This window comes from Melanostigma gelatinosum (genome assembly GCF_949748355.1).
Source record: "Melanostigma gelatinosum genome assembly, chromosome: 14".
In the NCBI taxonomy this organism is placed as follows: domain Eukaryota; kingdom Metazoa; phylum Chordata; class Actinopteri; order Perciformes; family Zoarcidae; genus Melanostigma; species Melanostigma gelatinosum.
This window is the reverse complement of record NC_136647.1, coordinates 24,778,447-24,792,716: the sequence shown is the minus strand read 5'-3', so window position 1 is coordinate 24,792,716 and position 14,270 is coordinate 24,778,447. Positions and strand designations below refer to the sequence as shown.

The following is a 14,270-nucleotide window of genomic DNA, read 5'->3' as shown; positions in this document are numbered from 1 at the left end:
TTTACAAGGTGCCTAAGATTGTACAGAGAAAATATATGCTGTTGTCATATAACTTCTGGAGAAGTTTGAGGAAGACTTGTGTGAAGGCAGAGGCGTTGCAGTTATGAAGGTGTGTACATTTACAGTGGATCAGCTAGCCTACAGAGTACTCCAGTCTTATACACAATGACAACAGAAAACTGAGAAAAATAAGTTACACCTCTGATAGAAATCTATCAAGACCTTCCTTCAAATAGCGCAAATTATGTATGCAAGTCATTTGTTGTAGTTGTAACAGTAATGAAAGTATGTCCAGCCTTGAATTGTGTACGTAAGGCCTGAGCCTAGTCAATGCTTAAAAGCTAACATAAAACCAACTTGTTTGACCAGTGTGTGAAGAAATATGATGGTCCTCATAAGAACAGGTGTCCTCACAAAGCAGGTCCATGCTGTGCCCATCCCCCGACACACAAGTGATGCTATTTACTGACCGGGATGGTTAATTCATGTTTGACAAGTTATCTGCTGTCCTCACAAGACACTGTGACCAGACATCATTTTACTTTACCATGTTTTCTAAAACATTCGACCAGCTTCTGTTTGACCCAAAGAGTGGAGACATATATGGTTCAGGTAAAACAGCCCGGTACTACAGTCTTCCCCCAGCCACCCACATGTAACGTCTTGCCAGTGTGTGAAAGAAGAATACATTCCAACTTACGTTCTCATTCACTGGTGTGAAGGGAGTTGCACAAGGTGTATTCAAAGCATCACTTGATTCACCACAGAATTCCTGTGAATGAGTCAAAAATAGGCACACTCTTAGAAAATATAAAAACAGCAGCGATTCATTTACATTCAGCAATCAAAGTTCTACAACACTGGCCATTTGTCTGGCTGAAATTCTGCTTACTAGCCAGCAAGGAAGGATGGAACATAAAAGATCACTGATGAATCCTATACACGGAGACAAAAGAACCTGAGAAAAATACCTTCAACTTAAGAGAGAAATCTGTCAAGACCTTCCTTCATGTTCAATAAATACCACAAATTATGTATGAAAGTATGTCCTGCCTTGAATAGTGTACGTAAGGCCTGAGCCTAGTCAATGCTTAAAAGCTAACATGAAACCAACTTGTTTGACCAGTGTGTGAAGAAATATGATGGTCCTCATAAGAACAGGTGTCCTCACAAAGCAGGTCCATGCTGTGCCCATCCCCCGACACACAAGTGATGCCATTTACTGACCGGGATGGCTAATTCATGTTTGACAAGTTATCTGCAGTTCTTCCGCATTATTATTATTTACACTGTTTTATATTGTAGTTTATATAATTTTACACATTTCTTATTTCCATATATGTTATTTATTGTTGTAGTATATTGCACATTTATTTTTTCTATTTTCTTATAATTTGTCTTTGTGTACTTTTCTATTCTAAATGGGCAAAACTGTATCGATGAAACCCAAATTCTCCCCGGGAATCACTTTAGTAAATTCTATTCTGATTAAATACCTACTGCCACTTTCACTGTTAGCATGCGGTGTGCACTGCAGACATGAAATACATCCCATCCCAGGAAGTAGGCGGATGTGTCATGGAGGTGTTGTTTCCCCCCATTCTAGCCAAACAGCATGCGACTGCGATATTACAAAAAGGAACTTACCATTTCTTTTTCTGACGAGAATGGAACTCCTTTCTTGGGTTCAGGATAAGACGGTTCTTTACAAGGTGCCTAAGATTGTACAGAGAAAATATATGCTGTTGTCATATAACTTCTGGAGAAGTTTGAGGAAGACTTGTGTGAAGGCAGAGGCGTTGCAGTTATGAAGGTGTGTACATTTACAGTGGATCAGCTAGCCTACAGAGTACTCTAGTCTTATACACAATGACAACAGAAAACTGAGAAAAATAAGTTACACCTCTGTTTCACTGGGACTTTAAGGACATTGTAATGTCTGGGAATAAAATATGATCTGAATAAATCAGCCAAGTAGTTCAATGAAAAGCAGGAGACAATGAAACACTGTTGCCCCGTCAGTTACCACACACTATCATTTAGAGAACATGAGAACATAAACTCACCATTGATCTCCATGGCCAAGAAGACGCCCCATAGTTGTACGTTATCTCCTCGCCTGGAAATATGTCTTTTATAGCAAACAGGCACAAGTGTGGCCTTCCTTTGAAAATTATTTTTTTAACTTTGCAGTTGGGATTTCTGTGATTATCATTTGCTAGTCGTCCGAGTGTTCCATCCTCTTCTATGCTGTAAGACAAATAGCCCAGATAAAACTCAAAAGCTTTCCTGGGGTTAAATCATTCAAAATGTCATGACAGAAATATTTTCTGTGTTGTCCAACCTTGGTTTATATGTAAAACAGGAACCTTTTGTACACATATACCACTGCACCACTCTTACATTTTCCCACGCATTGTGCTGTATAACTTCTGGGAAATTCACACTCACAAGATGAGGCCCTGGTTAAACTAAATAGATACAAGTATACCATGCAGCATACACCATCTTTGTTCTGAATCTGAACTGATGATTGATTTGTTCTTTTACAACAAATAACTCTATAAAAAGAAATCCATTTCAGTAAATCAACAAGCAGCTAACTTACCAATAGTGTGTTCCATTCCAGATGAAATCAAACACACAGGGATTATTTGTGTCATCTACACCTGTAGTTCGTGACAGAATTCCACGGTACTCCATCACAAAACTGGATGGTGCAATGTATTCCCGTGTAAAAACACCTCTCCCTAAAATAGCAAGGAAAGAATTAACTATTTGTTCGGCAATTAACGCTACTCGTGGCTTATCTTCTGAATGAAATAAATCCTGCAAAAACATGGAATGTAGGTCGCAAATTCTTAACAAAGTTAACCACACAATGGCTTTATCTGGGTGGGCCGCCCACAGTTATTTGTGCCCTGCAGGTACATTTGGAGTACAGATTTTACATTTGCTTGATCAGCACAGATCTTTATACAATAAGCTCTACACTTGCATGTATTTGTGTTTGTTAACAGCAGTGGTGGGCTGTCAGGGCCTTCAAAGCCTTCTCTGCTGGCCTAAACAGAATCACAAAGTTATCGCTATTTTATAATTTAAAACATTTTCATAAATACACTACATGTATTCTAATTTATCAACATATTTTCCCATTATCTTATGTTCTCATTGCACCGCTACTGTCTTCCTCAGTTGCTCTGCTTCCAGTGCAGCTTGTTTTAAGTAGAGCTTTCATCCAATCAGCGTTCACCTCTGTGTCTCTAGGTAGAAGACTAGGCCTGCAGACTCTCACTTGAATCTCTTTGCAGTTTAAGTGAATGGGGACGATATTGTTGATTGTCATCGTGTTCAACCAATCAGATCTTTAGTTTGACATGTTGGGCGTATTCTTTGACGTGTCAGAGCTGCTAGCTGGCCTACAAGTACGTGATTGGTCAGTGGGCTAGCGTGACGTGTTGGGCGGTGACAATCCCAAAATCTGCTGCCTCTGTGAGCAGACATCTTCAGCCTCAAACGCATTAAAACGTATTCAAGAAATACAACTGGGAGACTCCACTGTCTTCACTGGCGTCCATGAACGGAGAAGGACTTCTTACTGGAACTAAAACACACGGATGTACTGAACAACCGTGAGATTAAACTCTTTAACAAAGAAAGGAGGATGCACTTTGTCTTTAGATAGTGAACAGCAGCTCTGCTAAGTTAAATGCGTTTGTTTTTACATCTGCAGTAGCTTTAATATGCTTGTTTATATATTATTATTTTTACAACTTGTTTTTATGAAGATGGATTTTTGTTTGGTTTTATATGCGATAGGAATTATTGTTACGTCCAATGTTGCTCTGGGGACATATTTAGCCAGTGCTGGCAACTTGCCGACTTTCTCGCTAAATCCGGCGACTTTCCAAACCCTCATGGCTACTTTTTTTTGCCAAAAGCTACTTGCGACAAACCTAGCGACTTTTTCTGGTGTTATTGGAGACTTTTCTGGTGTTTTGACTGTGACGTTAAAGCTCGTACATTCTGCACTGTCCTGAACGAGCAGCGGGGGTGCTGCCATGAACCCTTCCGCCGCCCAAAAGCACTCATATGCGGGTACTGTCATCAGGGGCGGACTGGGGGAAAAAAGTGGCCCGGGAGTTTACTGTCAGACCGGCCCACTCAATGCATCGCACGTATCGATGTCAGTGGCCTACTTGGAAAAATACCCATACACTTAACATTATTTTCGATGATTACAAAGAAATTACATCATATATGTTTTTTTTTATAACATTTGGATCCACCAATTTGCCTGGATGGACACATTGAATAAAATAATACTCGCTATTGTAACACTCCAAGGTAGTAGTTTGCTCGATGAATATGCTGAACTTTGGGCTAGTATCAGATGGTTATACGTACAACTACAGAGCCTTAAGGAATGAATGTCAGCAGAGAAAGACCACACAATAAAGAAACTGGAATCAGAGGGTAGAATTAGTTTGAACTATATTGAAATGAACAGAACATACGATGGGGTGTGAACATCAGTGGTATCAGTAGTGTTGCATGCTGGGTGTGTGATTGTGTGTGTGTGTGTGTGTGTGTGTGTGTAGGGGTGTTGAAGGTGCATAACAAAACAATAAGTTAAGTAACAGAACCTAAACTAACTCTGCCAGCCCAGGTGCATTATAGTCACATAGTAATAAAAAACAATATCAGTATACTCATGTGTTATTATTACCTCACTACACGAGTAGTTTTTGCAGCAGCTCACTCTTTTCTGCAACACCGTCTATGATTTTCTCACTGTCCAGCATCTGCAAAACATCTGTCTGAGTAGCCATCAACATAAAAGCCTCCAGGTGCTGTTGAGAGCTGGTTAACTTAAACATTATTTGACATAAATTATTAGAAATGATAAGATTGCCCTCTTTACAACTACCACCATGGATAGCTTGCTCATCGATTGTAAGCAAGTAACTACGGCTAACATGTTAAATTAAATAATCTCGATGATGCGAACAGCGCCAGCTTGCTTATTTGACCAGATCATAACGGTCTCAATTTTGGACATTTATCATTTATCTAGCTAACGTTAGCTAGGCTAGCTTGTAGCCGAACACTACCTCATCTGTGAAAAGCAAGCTAACATTGGCCAAGTCAATGCCACAACTTACCATCATAACACTGTCACCAGTCGGTGGTTTCCCAAATAAGTCAGAGATTTTTAAATATTTTGATGCACCTTCCTCCAGATATCTCTTCTTTTTCTCCCTGAGCTTTTCAGCTCCACCTTTAAAGGATTTACGTTTTGGTACCGGTGCCATGCTGCTAGCTCGCACTCAAAACGGCTTGTCTCTGAGCGAGTGACGCAAGCTGCAGATACATGAATCCGTGACGGGACGCTACGTCAATAACTGACAACGCATGGTCAAATCAACGTAATTAACACAAGGACAGCCACAAAGTCATAAGAACCAGTCACATATATTCATATGACAACAAAGCACATCAATCCAGCAGACCTGCAGCGGATCCACGCATTCCACCACACAAGAGCACGAGCCATCAAATATTATTCATAAAAACGTTACTGCAGATGTAAAAAAACAAACGCAGTTTGTCACTTACCAAATTCTTTGTTGACAAAGAATTTAATCCCAGTACATCGTTTCAGTTCCAGTAAGAAGTCCTTCTCGATTCATGGACGCCGTGACAGTCGAGCCGCCCCTGTATTTCGCCGGTCTACAGCGGCCATTCGCACCTGCGCCGGCCCCGCCCCGACCGTCGCCCGGCACGAGCGCACGGCGCAGACCGCGGTTATGGAGAAAAGTTTTTAAAAGCACCGTAGTGTCCAGCCGTGCTATGGCGTCTCAGATCGCGAGGAGTAGTATAATGTCAGTCTATACTGTTGATACAGTTTTCACTGATTATTGACTTTCGGTATTAGAGTCAATTGAACGTGTTCTGTGAAGCATATAATATAGTCGGGGCCGGCGATGTCAGAGACCGGCCCAAACCCCGTCGGCCTACCGGGGATTCCCCCGGTATCCCCGATGGCCAGTCCGCCCCTGACTGTCATATACGGTAGTCTAATGCGCATATACTGGGGTTTATACGGGAGTTCCAGATGTATGTAAAGTGAGACACGGTGATCCATTAAAACCAGCTGAGCAAACTAAGAAGCCTCTATTGCATTGATTTACATGGTGTCAGAAGTGAAAGCGGAGACATGACAAAGTTCAATCCCCCGACAAACTTTTCCTTCGATAAGCCAGGAGAATGGCCGGAGTAGAAGCAGCGTTTTGTGAGATTCAGAACCGCCACCAAGCTGGACAAAGAAGATGGTGCCGTGCAGGTGAACAGCCTGATATACGCTATGGGAAGCGAGTCGGAGAACATCTTCCGTTTGTTTGCATTTCCCGAAGATGGACATAAGAGATGATTTTGTTCGGGTGCTTGGAAAGTTCAATGAGTACTTTGTGCCGAGAAGGAATGTAATACACGAATGTGCATGTTTCCATCTGCGCGTGCAAATACCGGGAGAGAAAGCTGAGACTTTTATCAGGGCTTTGTACGAACTAGCGGAGCATTGTGAATTCGGCGCTCGCAGAGATGAGAATATCCGTGACTGAATCGTCGTATTCTCTGCAGTTAGTGTATTTACAGGTGTTGAGCTTCATTTTAACATAATAATAATAATAATAACTTTAATTTATATAGCGCCTTTCAGGGGACCCAAGGCCGCTTTACAAGAGTAACAGTTTAGACACAAACAGTTTAGACAAACAGTCAGAAAAACAGAACAAGTGAACATGAAACAAATAATAACCGTAGCTGTGTTTCAGCTGCAGGACAGCAGTGAAGGCCCAGGTATAAAATGCACGGCCCGCCACTGGTTAATAGTAACTTGTCAATTGACAACATGTACAAAACTGCGAGTTAACTATGATGTCAGTGGTGTCCAAACAATATGAGATGAAAGACTTACCTTTAAATGTGTCAATGAATTTTCCTTCCAGAAAAGATTAGTCTCTGGCCAGAATGATGTGGTCCATGGCATCCCGATCAGGAGTCTTTGTTCTCCTTCTCGCCGCCATCTTTGCTGCAATAATTTCCAGAGAACATGCTGAGTCTGCAGTACTAAACCAATCTGTATTTATAGTGAGGATAGCAATAATTAAATTAGGTTTCAAAGTTGGATAATTAACAGGGGCATATTGTTTGATACAAACTTCCTGAAAAACAAAGTTGCACAGATCACCTTTTAATAATAATAATAATAATATATGTGAAGAGACTGTCTGATCACATGTCCATGTTAATTATTCCTCACAATAATTATGAATGCTCGGGCTGACGAACGTCACCGGGCTTAAGTCATATCAGCTGTCACTAATTAAGACGTCTTATTTCTAATGGATATTATTTTTAATACTTAATATTTTGGTTACTCTGTTACTTTACTTGTTGGTGTGTCTTGCTGCTGTAACATACAAATGTCCCCCTGGGGATGAATAAAGTACCTATCTATCTAAATCCGACTCGCTAGCTTCTAAGCTAATTTTAACATTACCTCCAATGGGGAAATGCTAACCGCGATTAGCATTAGCGAATATACCGGTAATAACTGTTGCTCGTCGTAGCTCGGAAAAGCATTTACAGCTAACTGGCTTGGCCAGTTGCTGCTAGCACAACGAGCTCCAATAACAGCTGATTCCTCCGCAGACTTTTACAGTGCAGTAAAAGTTTGCGGTGGAATCAGCTGAACATTAAGCCGGATTGATTCCACCTGGTGCAGCGCCGGTCCAGGCTCACGAGGAAGTGGAGACGTTTGTTTTACAAAGCAACGAAAAGACAGCCCTTCACTAAATGCATTTAGTTGTTAATACATCGTTAAAACTTTCACTTACCAGTTCGGTAAAGTTAATTCCAAGTCCGTATTAGCCCACAAAAGACGTCCATCGAATCCAGACTCATTTCTTCAGCGTCAGGGCGAAACCTGACCGCAGGTTCAGAAGCCAATCACTGACCAGCATCTCCCTGAGTGACTTCGAGAACAGCCAATCACTGATCAGAGTGTGTGATTGACTTCGAGTACAGCCAATGACCAGTCTGCCTAATACTAGCCAATGATTGACGACACACTGATACACATTCGCGGGAAAATAAAAAAATAAAAAGAAATGTGGAAATCTAAATTATACACTGGGCGCACACACTGGCATACACTAGAATTCTGGTGAAACCGAGTTGTTGAGACATGCGGAGAAAATGCGGGAGGACGTTAGTTACGTGTTGATAAGTGCCTCTACAGTGCGCGACTTGTGAGGACATGGACTATGTCCTCACAAAGTAAGTATGTAAACAGGTGAAAAGCCCTCACAATCCGGACACACACACACACACACACACACACACACACACACACACACACACACACACACACACACACACACACACACACACACACACACACACACACACACACACACACACACACACACACACACACACACACACACACACACACACACACACACACACACACACACACACACACACACACACACACACACACACACACACACACACACACACACACACACACACACACACACACACACACACACACACACACACACACACACACACACACACACACACACACACACACACACACACACACACACACACACACACACACACACACACACACACACACACACACACACACACACACACACACACACACACACACACACACACACACACACACACACACACACACACACACACACACACACACACACACACACACACACACACACACACACACACACACACACACGCTTCCGTAACCCTCCTGCTGGCTCTAGCCCCCCACCACTAGACCCCATTAGGGTCATGAGACTCTTCATTCATCTATCGAGTCTAGACAAAGTACTTTCTGTTGCCAACCTCAATAAATATTCTCATTGATGAATAAATATGGAGCCAAAGTGTAGAAGCTTGCACTTTATTGGAAAAAATCAAAACAAAAATATAATCTGCAGGGACAATGCAGCAAATATGCTCCGTGAATGGATTCAGGGCCATTTTAGTCTTCAAACCTGCATTCATACCTGCACTCACCAGTTTCTGTGATTGGCAGGGAAAGTTTTATATACACAAAGCACCGATCAACAGTGCTCTATTCTGAACAACTAGAACCCCCCGTTACCAGTGAGACTCCCCATGGCCCCACATTGTCCTGAACGCTCCAGTGCTGGCCGATGGAAACATGATCTGAGTTGGACCAGGGCAGCCAGGAGCTTTGTTAAAGGTCACAATAAATGCCATGCCAAAAGCCTCAAAAGCATGAATGCAGATTCCTTTCCAATGCAGCGCGGCCTCCATCACAACATTTAGTGCGGATGTGAAAAACGTTCCCTCACAAATTTGTAGAAATGCTCCTCACCAATCTGACCGTGTTAATGAATGATTATGAACATTCACATCCTCAGTGACCCCTGGAGCCACAGGTAACTGTACAAGGCATTATGCAAGTACAGATAATATTTAGTGCCCCAACAGCAAAACATGGCATCTCTTTATAGTCTTTATATTAACTTCTTCTTGAAAAAAAAAAATAAAAAATCCTTTCAATCACTCAAAATCCAATTCTACAATCAATCATACCTATAAACCTGAAGACCGTCCACAAGGAGATCAGTGACTAGTTACTATATTTTGTCATCTTATCTATAGGTAATCATAAATAAATACAAACAATACACAAGGAATGTCGACTGCAAACAATCCATAAAAGAGTGGTGTAAAGAGTTTGCAATTGCGTTCCTAATTTGGGGATACTTTAAGAAGGTGTTATGATAATCAAAAGAACTGAAACAATGTGTGACAATGCTTTTTTCTGCAGGTACATAAAGCGTGACGTCACAGAGCTCTCCTCATGGGTGTGGCGTTTCTCTTAGTCCAGGATGAAGTAGGGGTTGATCCCTGGCCACATGGGTCTGAATGGCAGCACACTCTCCCTCTCCTTCCATGACTTCAACATGATTAGCACAATGTCCACTGCGATGCCCGTCTGAGATGGTCAGAGCCGCTCCTAGTCACCGTGGTTTTATTCAACATGTCTTATTTGGGCCTTTTATTCCCAGAGAGGAGAGTTCAGCAGATGCAAACTGCAGGTTTGCTTGGATAGTTGTCTTCGTCACGAATGATCTTCAGATGAGGAAGACCCCTCCCCCCTTCAGGTTACATAAAGTGCATCTGGTGAGGTAAAAAACAACAGTGTCATCTTTTTATGGGGGGGGGGACACAAGATCCAATAATACAGGACCAGATTCCAGAGGTCTGGTATGCTTTAGCTACATAAACACACCAGCTACAATGGTCCAACAAGCAAGACAAAGGTGTGCTAAGCTTGGATTGCAAAATAAGAACTCCAATTCACAAAAGACTGGTACCACTACTTATTTGAGTTCATTTCCCAGATCCTCTGATATCACATCAACGGCAGCCTTTTCTTTAGTATCACACATTCGGATTGTGTCCTGTTGCTTTGCATCGCTATTGACAAGGCACACCAATTTATTTCTCATGTCCATGGACATGAAATTCACTCCTGCAAGAAACTGCAAGTGTGATTCTCTCCCATCACATGAGTCCTGAGCAAGTAGCGTGTGTAAAGCAACATCTGGGGTGTCAGGTGTGATGGTATCTCACAGGAGAGTGTAGTGACGGGCATCAAAACAATCAGCCATTTAAGGTCCAGTTCTGCTCAATCTTAATAGGAATAAACATGCACTTTGTTGACATACGCCGACCTGGAGTGTCAATGACACGTATGAGAAAGTCTGCAGAAAGGGCTGAGACCTGAAAGATGCTGCTCAGTCAGAGGATAAACAGGAGAGCCAATGATAAGAGAGGAACGGCCAAAGAAAAGCTATGCTACAGGTGTGTGACCACAACATAGAACCTATGCATTAGTGTTTGATTAATACGGTGTGCGGATATCATGCACTTTGTGGCATTTTGTTATTGATCAACATCAACCTTTCTACTTCAGACAAGCATAAACCCACACAAATAAACTCAAGCTACGCATTGACCTGCTGTGGAGAAAGACAACTGACAACAAAGCTAATCATAGGCAGAGGACCCTCAGAGCATTATGGAAGAATCAAGCACAACCGTTGATCTGGCTCAGACAGGGCGGGCCTGTACGCTCCGATGTGGAAGGATTGATTAGATGCAGTAATCCGTTACCTGTGCACCTGGACTGGGGCCAAAGGAGTTGGCTGGCCTCATCACTGGCTGGGTGTACATCATAGTGGGCTGTGTCGTCATCGTCATGGAGCCTACGTTGGGAGGCTAAGAGGAGAGAAACGAAAACACAGCGGGGATGGATTACACAACCTATGCACAGAAAAGAAAATACATCTCCGAAATAAGGTGCGAGGGGTAGTGCATGTCATTTCCATCTGCACTAAAACAACTGTGGCACTGAAGGAAACCAGCCTGTTTATTGATGAGGACACGACTCATCACCCTCACTCATCACCCTCTCTCAATTCATTCTGTTGTGCTGGCAGAAGCAGACACATTTACTGTAATTTATTGCCTCTGAGATAGCACATGAAAGTCCTTACACTCATGTTTAAAGATGAAATGAATACTGTTCATATTGACGGATAATAAAAGAAGTTAGTGCACACTACGCTACACAGATATGTTAGAAAATCTCCTCCTTGCATGCCTGCAGAGTCTCTGTCTGTGTGTGTGTGTGTGTGTGTGTGTGTGTCCCTGCTGACTTACCATTGCATATGCCATCATGCCTGTCGGTGTGGTTGCAGGGAAGGCCATAACAGATGGTGCCTGAGGTGACACAAGACACAAGATGATTCCTTCTACAGAATCAGCACAGCCAAACCCAACTCACCATTAACAGTGAGGAGAGGAACACATTTAAGGCAGACCTCAGCATACATGTAATTACAATAACTCAAATGAATATATTCAGGAAGATGTCATGATGAAGGCTTCTACTCAATACCAATATTAATCATTTTCACCTCTGATCACAGTCAAAAGGTGCTTAACGGGCATTTTTTCCCCACTTAGAGCAGTCACATGACATACGTATCTGACCTTATTCGGACTTGTCAAGCTTGCTGAGATTTTTCACTGCCTTCATTCAAAACTCATTTCCATAGTAAATCAAGAATGCAGCTTGAAGGAAGAAGATGGAATCAACAACGACAGCAGGATTCAGTCAATATGGCCATTTACAGTTGATAGAAAATGAATACAGCCTTTGAACAATCTTCAGATATCCATCTATAGCCTGGAATTCAAAAGGCAATAAATCAATGTATTTTTCCTAATAATCACACAATATTTTGTCATTTTAAAGTGAATAATAAACAAAACAAAATCTAACATTAATCACAAATGCCTTCAGGGTCATACAATAACTCAATACCCAACACCTGTGTGCAATCACAACAACTGACTTGATGAAATCATGACTACAAACAGCTGTTCACCATGGTTCCTCTGTTTAGAAGTGCAGCGACAACAACATGGCTCAGAAGATCTCCCATAACAATTCCGGACTAAGTTGTAGAAAGGAACACATCAAGTGAGGGATACCAAAAGATTCCAAAGATACCTGGGAACATCGTTAAGATCATCATTACAAAATGGAAAGTGAATGGCACCACCCACAGTGGACCAACATCAGGGTGTCCATCTACACTACATAATCAGGAGAGAAGGCCAGCAGGGTGCAACATGTGCATCACACAAGAACAATGTCAAAGACAATGCAAACATGTGGCCTGTATGGGAGGCTCCATGTGGAAGGATCCCTCAACAAACTGGCAGAAAGTTTTGTGGTCTGATGAAACAAATATAGAACTTTTTGGCATAAACGCCAAACATCACATTTGGCAAAAAAAAAACAGCAACCATCGCCAAAAAATATATTGACTGAAGCATGGTGGTGGCAGCTTAATGTTGTGGACATGATTCTCATTAGAAGGGACTGGGGAAGGATGGATGGAGTCAAATACAGGGAGGTTCTGGAGAAGACTGATAATTAGTCAGAATTTCATATTCCAACAGGCCAAAGTGAATTTGGACTGGCTAGCTAAAACAAGGTGGATGGGCAAGAGGCCTTGAACTAAAACTAACAGAAAACCAGTGGAATAACTTCACTGTTGCTGTCAATCAGCTCAAACTGTTCTGCAAAGAGTAGTGGGACAAGTTGTCCAGATCCAGGTGTGCCTTCTTTGTGCAGAGCTATGACAAAGCTGTGGTTGATTTCAAATGCTAATCAAAAAGGTTTTGCTGCATTTATCTAGTATGTTTTGGGATCAGGGCAAAACAACCACTTCAATATGACATTTGCAGACCAAATGTGAAAACATTGGCGGTGGGTGTATCCATTTTCTATCCACTGAATACCAGACGTGAAGTTTTTGAGATTGAGGTGGACACAACTGAAGTCATTATCTGATCAATATCATTCTAAATGGTTCTAGACCCTTCTCAAGTTCAGTGTTAACCCCAAAACACAACGGTGGAGAGAGGCCTTTCTATTGAAAATGTGTAAAGCCTACCAAAAGACTTCTAATATTATCAGAGCCGGATCAGACTTATCTGAACAGCAGAATGACAGCCAGAAGTGCAGGAATCTAAAAGGTGTGTGTGTGTGTGTGTAGAGTCCTGGAGATAGAGGTTGGCTGCTGGCAGGTGCTCCTTGTGGAATGAGATTAGAGAGAAGAAAGTACAGACCCTTTCCTTTCCCTTGGTCCCCAACAGCCCCTGCAGTGATAACCAACCCAGATTTGTCTACCGCCCAGCCCTCTCGAGAAGGATACATTTCATTACCTATTCAGTCATTGGCAGAGGCACAAGTGAGTCAGACCTGACGCTGGTGCCTTCATCACAGGCCGCGCTTGTTTCGTTGCACAGAGAGCTTTCCTTCAGAATTCCTCCTGGCTGACAATGTTTGCTTTGTCTCAGGGACATCTCACTCAGCGTTCCTCAGCCACTCAAGAAGGACATGAGGCTGGATCTCTGCATCCCATTAGAGGTTGTCCTTTAACGACTGATGGATGCGTCTCTGTGCCTTAGTGGATCAGCTTCCTTCAAGTCACCAACTCTTTCTTTCCGGCTTCCTCAGAGAACACTAATCAGCCTTTGATCATCAGCTGACATTTGGCCACATCATCAATAACTCAGCAGGATCACACGCAGACAGTGAGCACACA

General features: G+C 42.3%; 1 protein-coding gene and 1 long non-coding RNA gene across 9 annotated transcripts in view; both read right to left on the bottom strand.

Moving 5' to 3' along the window:
- Positions 1-1,623: 1,623 nt before the first annotated feature.
- On the bottom strand, positions 1,624-2,721 carry LOC306787843. Its single transcript, XR_013772568.1, has 3 exons — positions 2,609-2,721; positions 2,067-2,250; positions 1,624-1,716 (listed from the first exon to the last, which is right to left on the bottom strand). It is a non-coding gene; the product is annotated as an uncharacterized lncRNA (long non-coding RNA).
- Positions 2,722-9,580: 6,859 nt separating this feature from the next.
- Positions 9,581-14,270, bottom strand: part of picalma (phosphatidylinositol binding clathrin assembly protein a) — a 40,341-nt gene continuing 35,651 nt past the window's right edge. For all 8 annotated transcript variants that reach the window (XM_079283722.1, XM_079283725.1, XM_079283726.1 and 5 more), the window contains 3 exons: positions 11,809-11,868; positions 11,260-11,364; positions 9,581-10,260 (listed from right to left, as the gene is read on the bottom strand). In XM_079283722.1, coding sequence (XP_079139848.1) covers positions 10,246-10,260; positions 11,260-11,364; positions 11,809-11,868 — 180 coding nt within the window. In that variant the 3' untranslated portion in view covers positions 9,581-10,245. The remainder of the gene's footprint in view (positions 10,261-11,259; positions 11,365-11,808; positions 11,869-14,270) is intronic.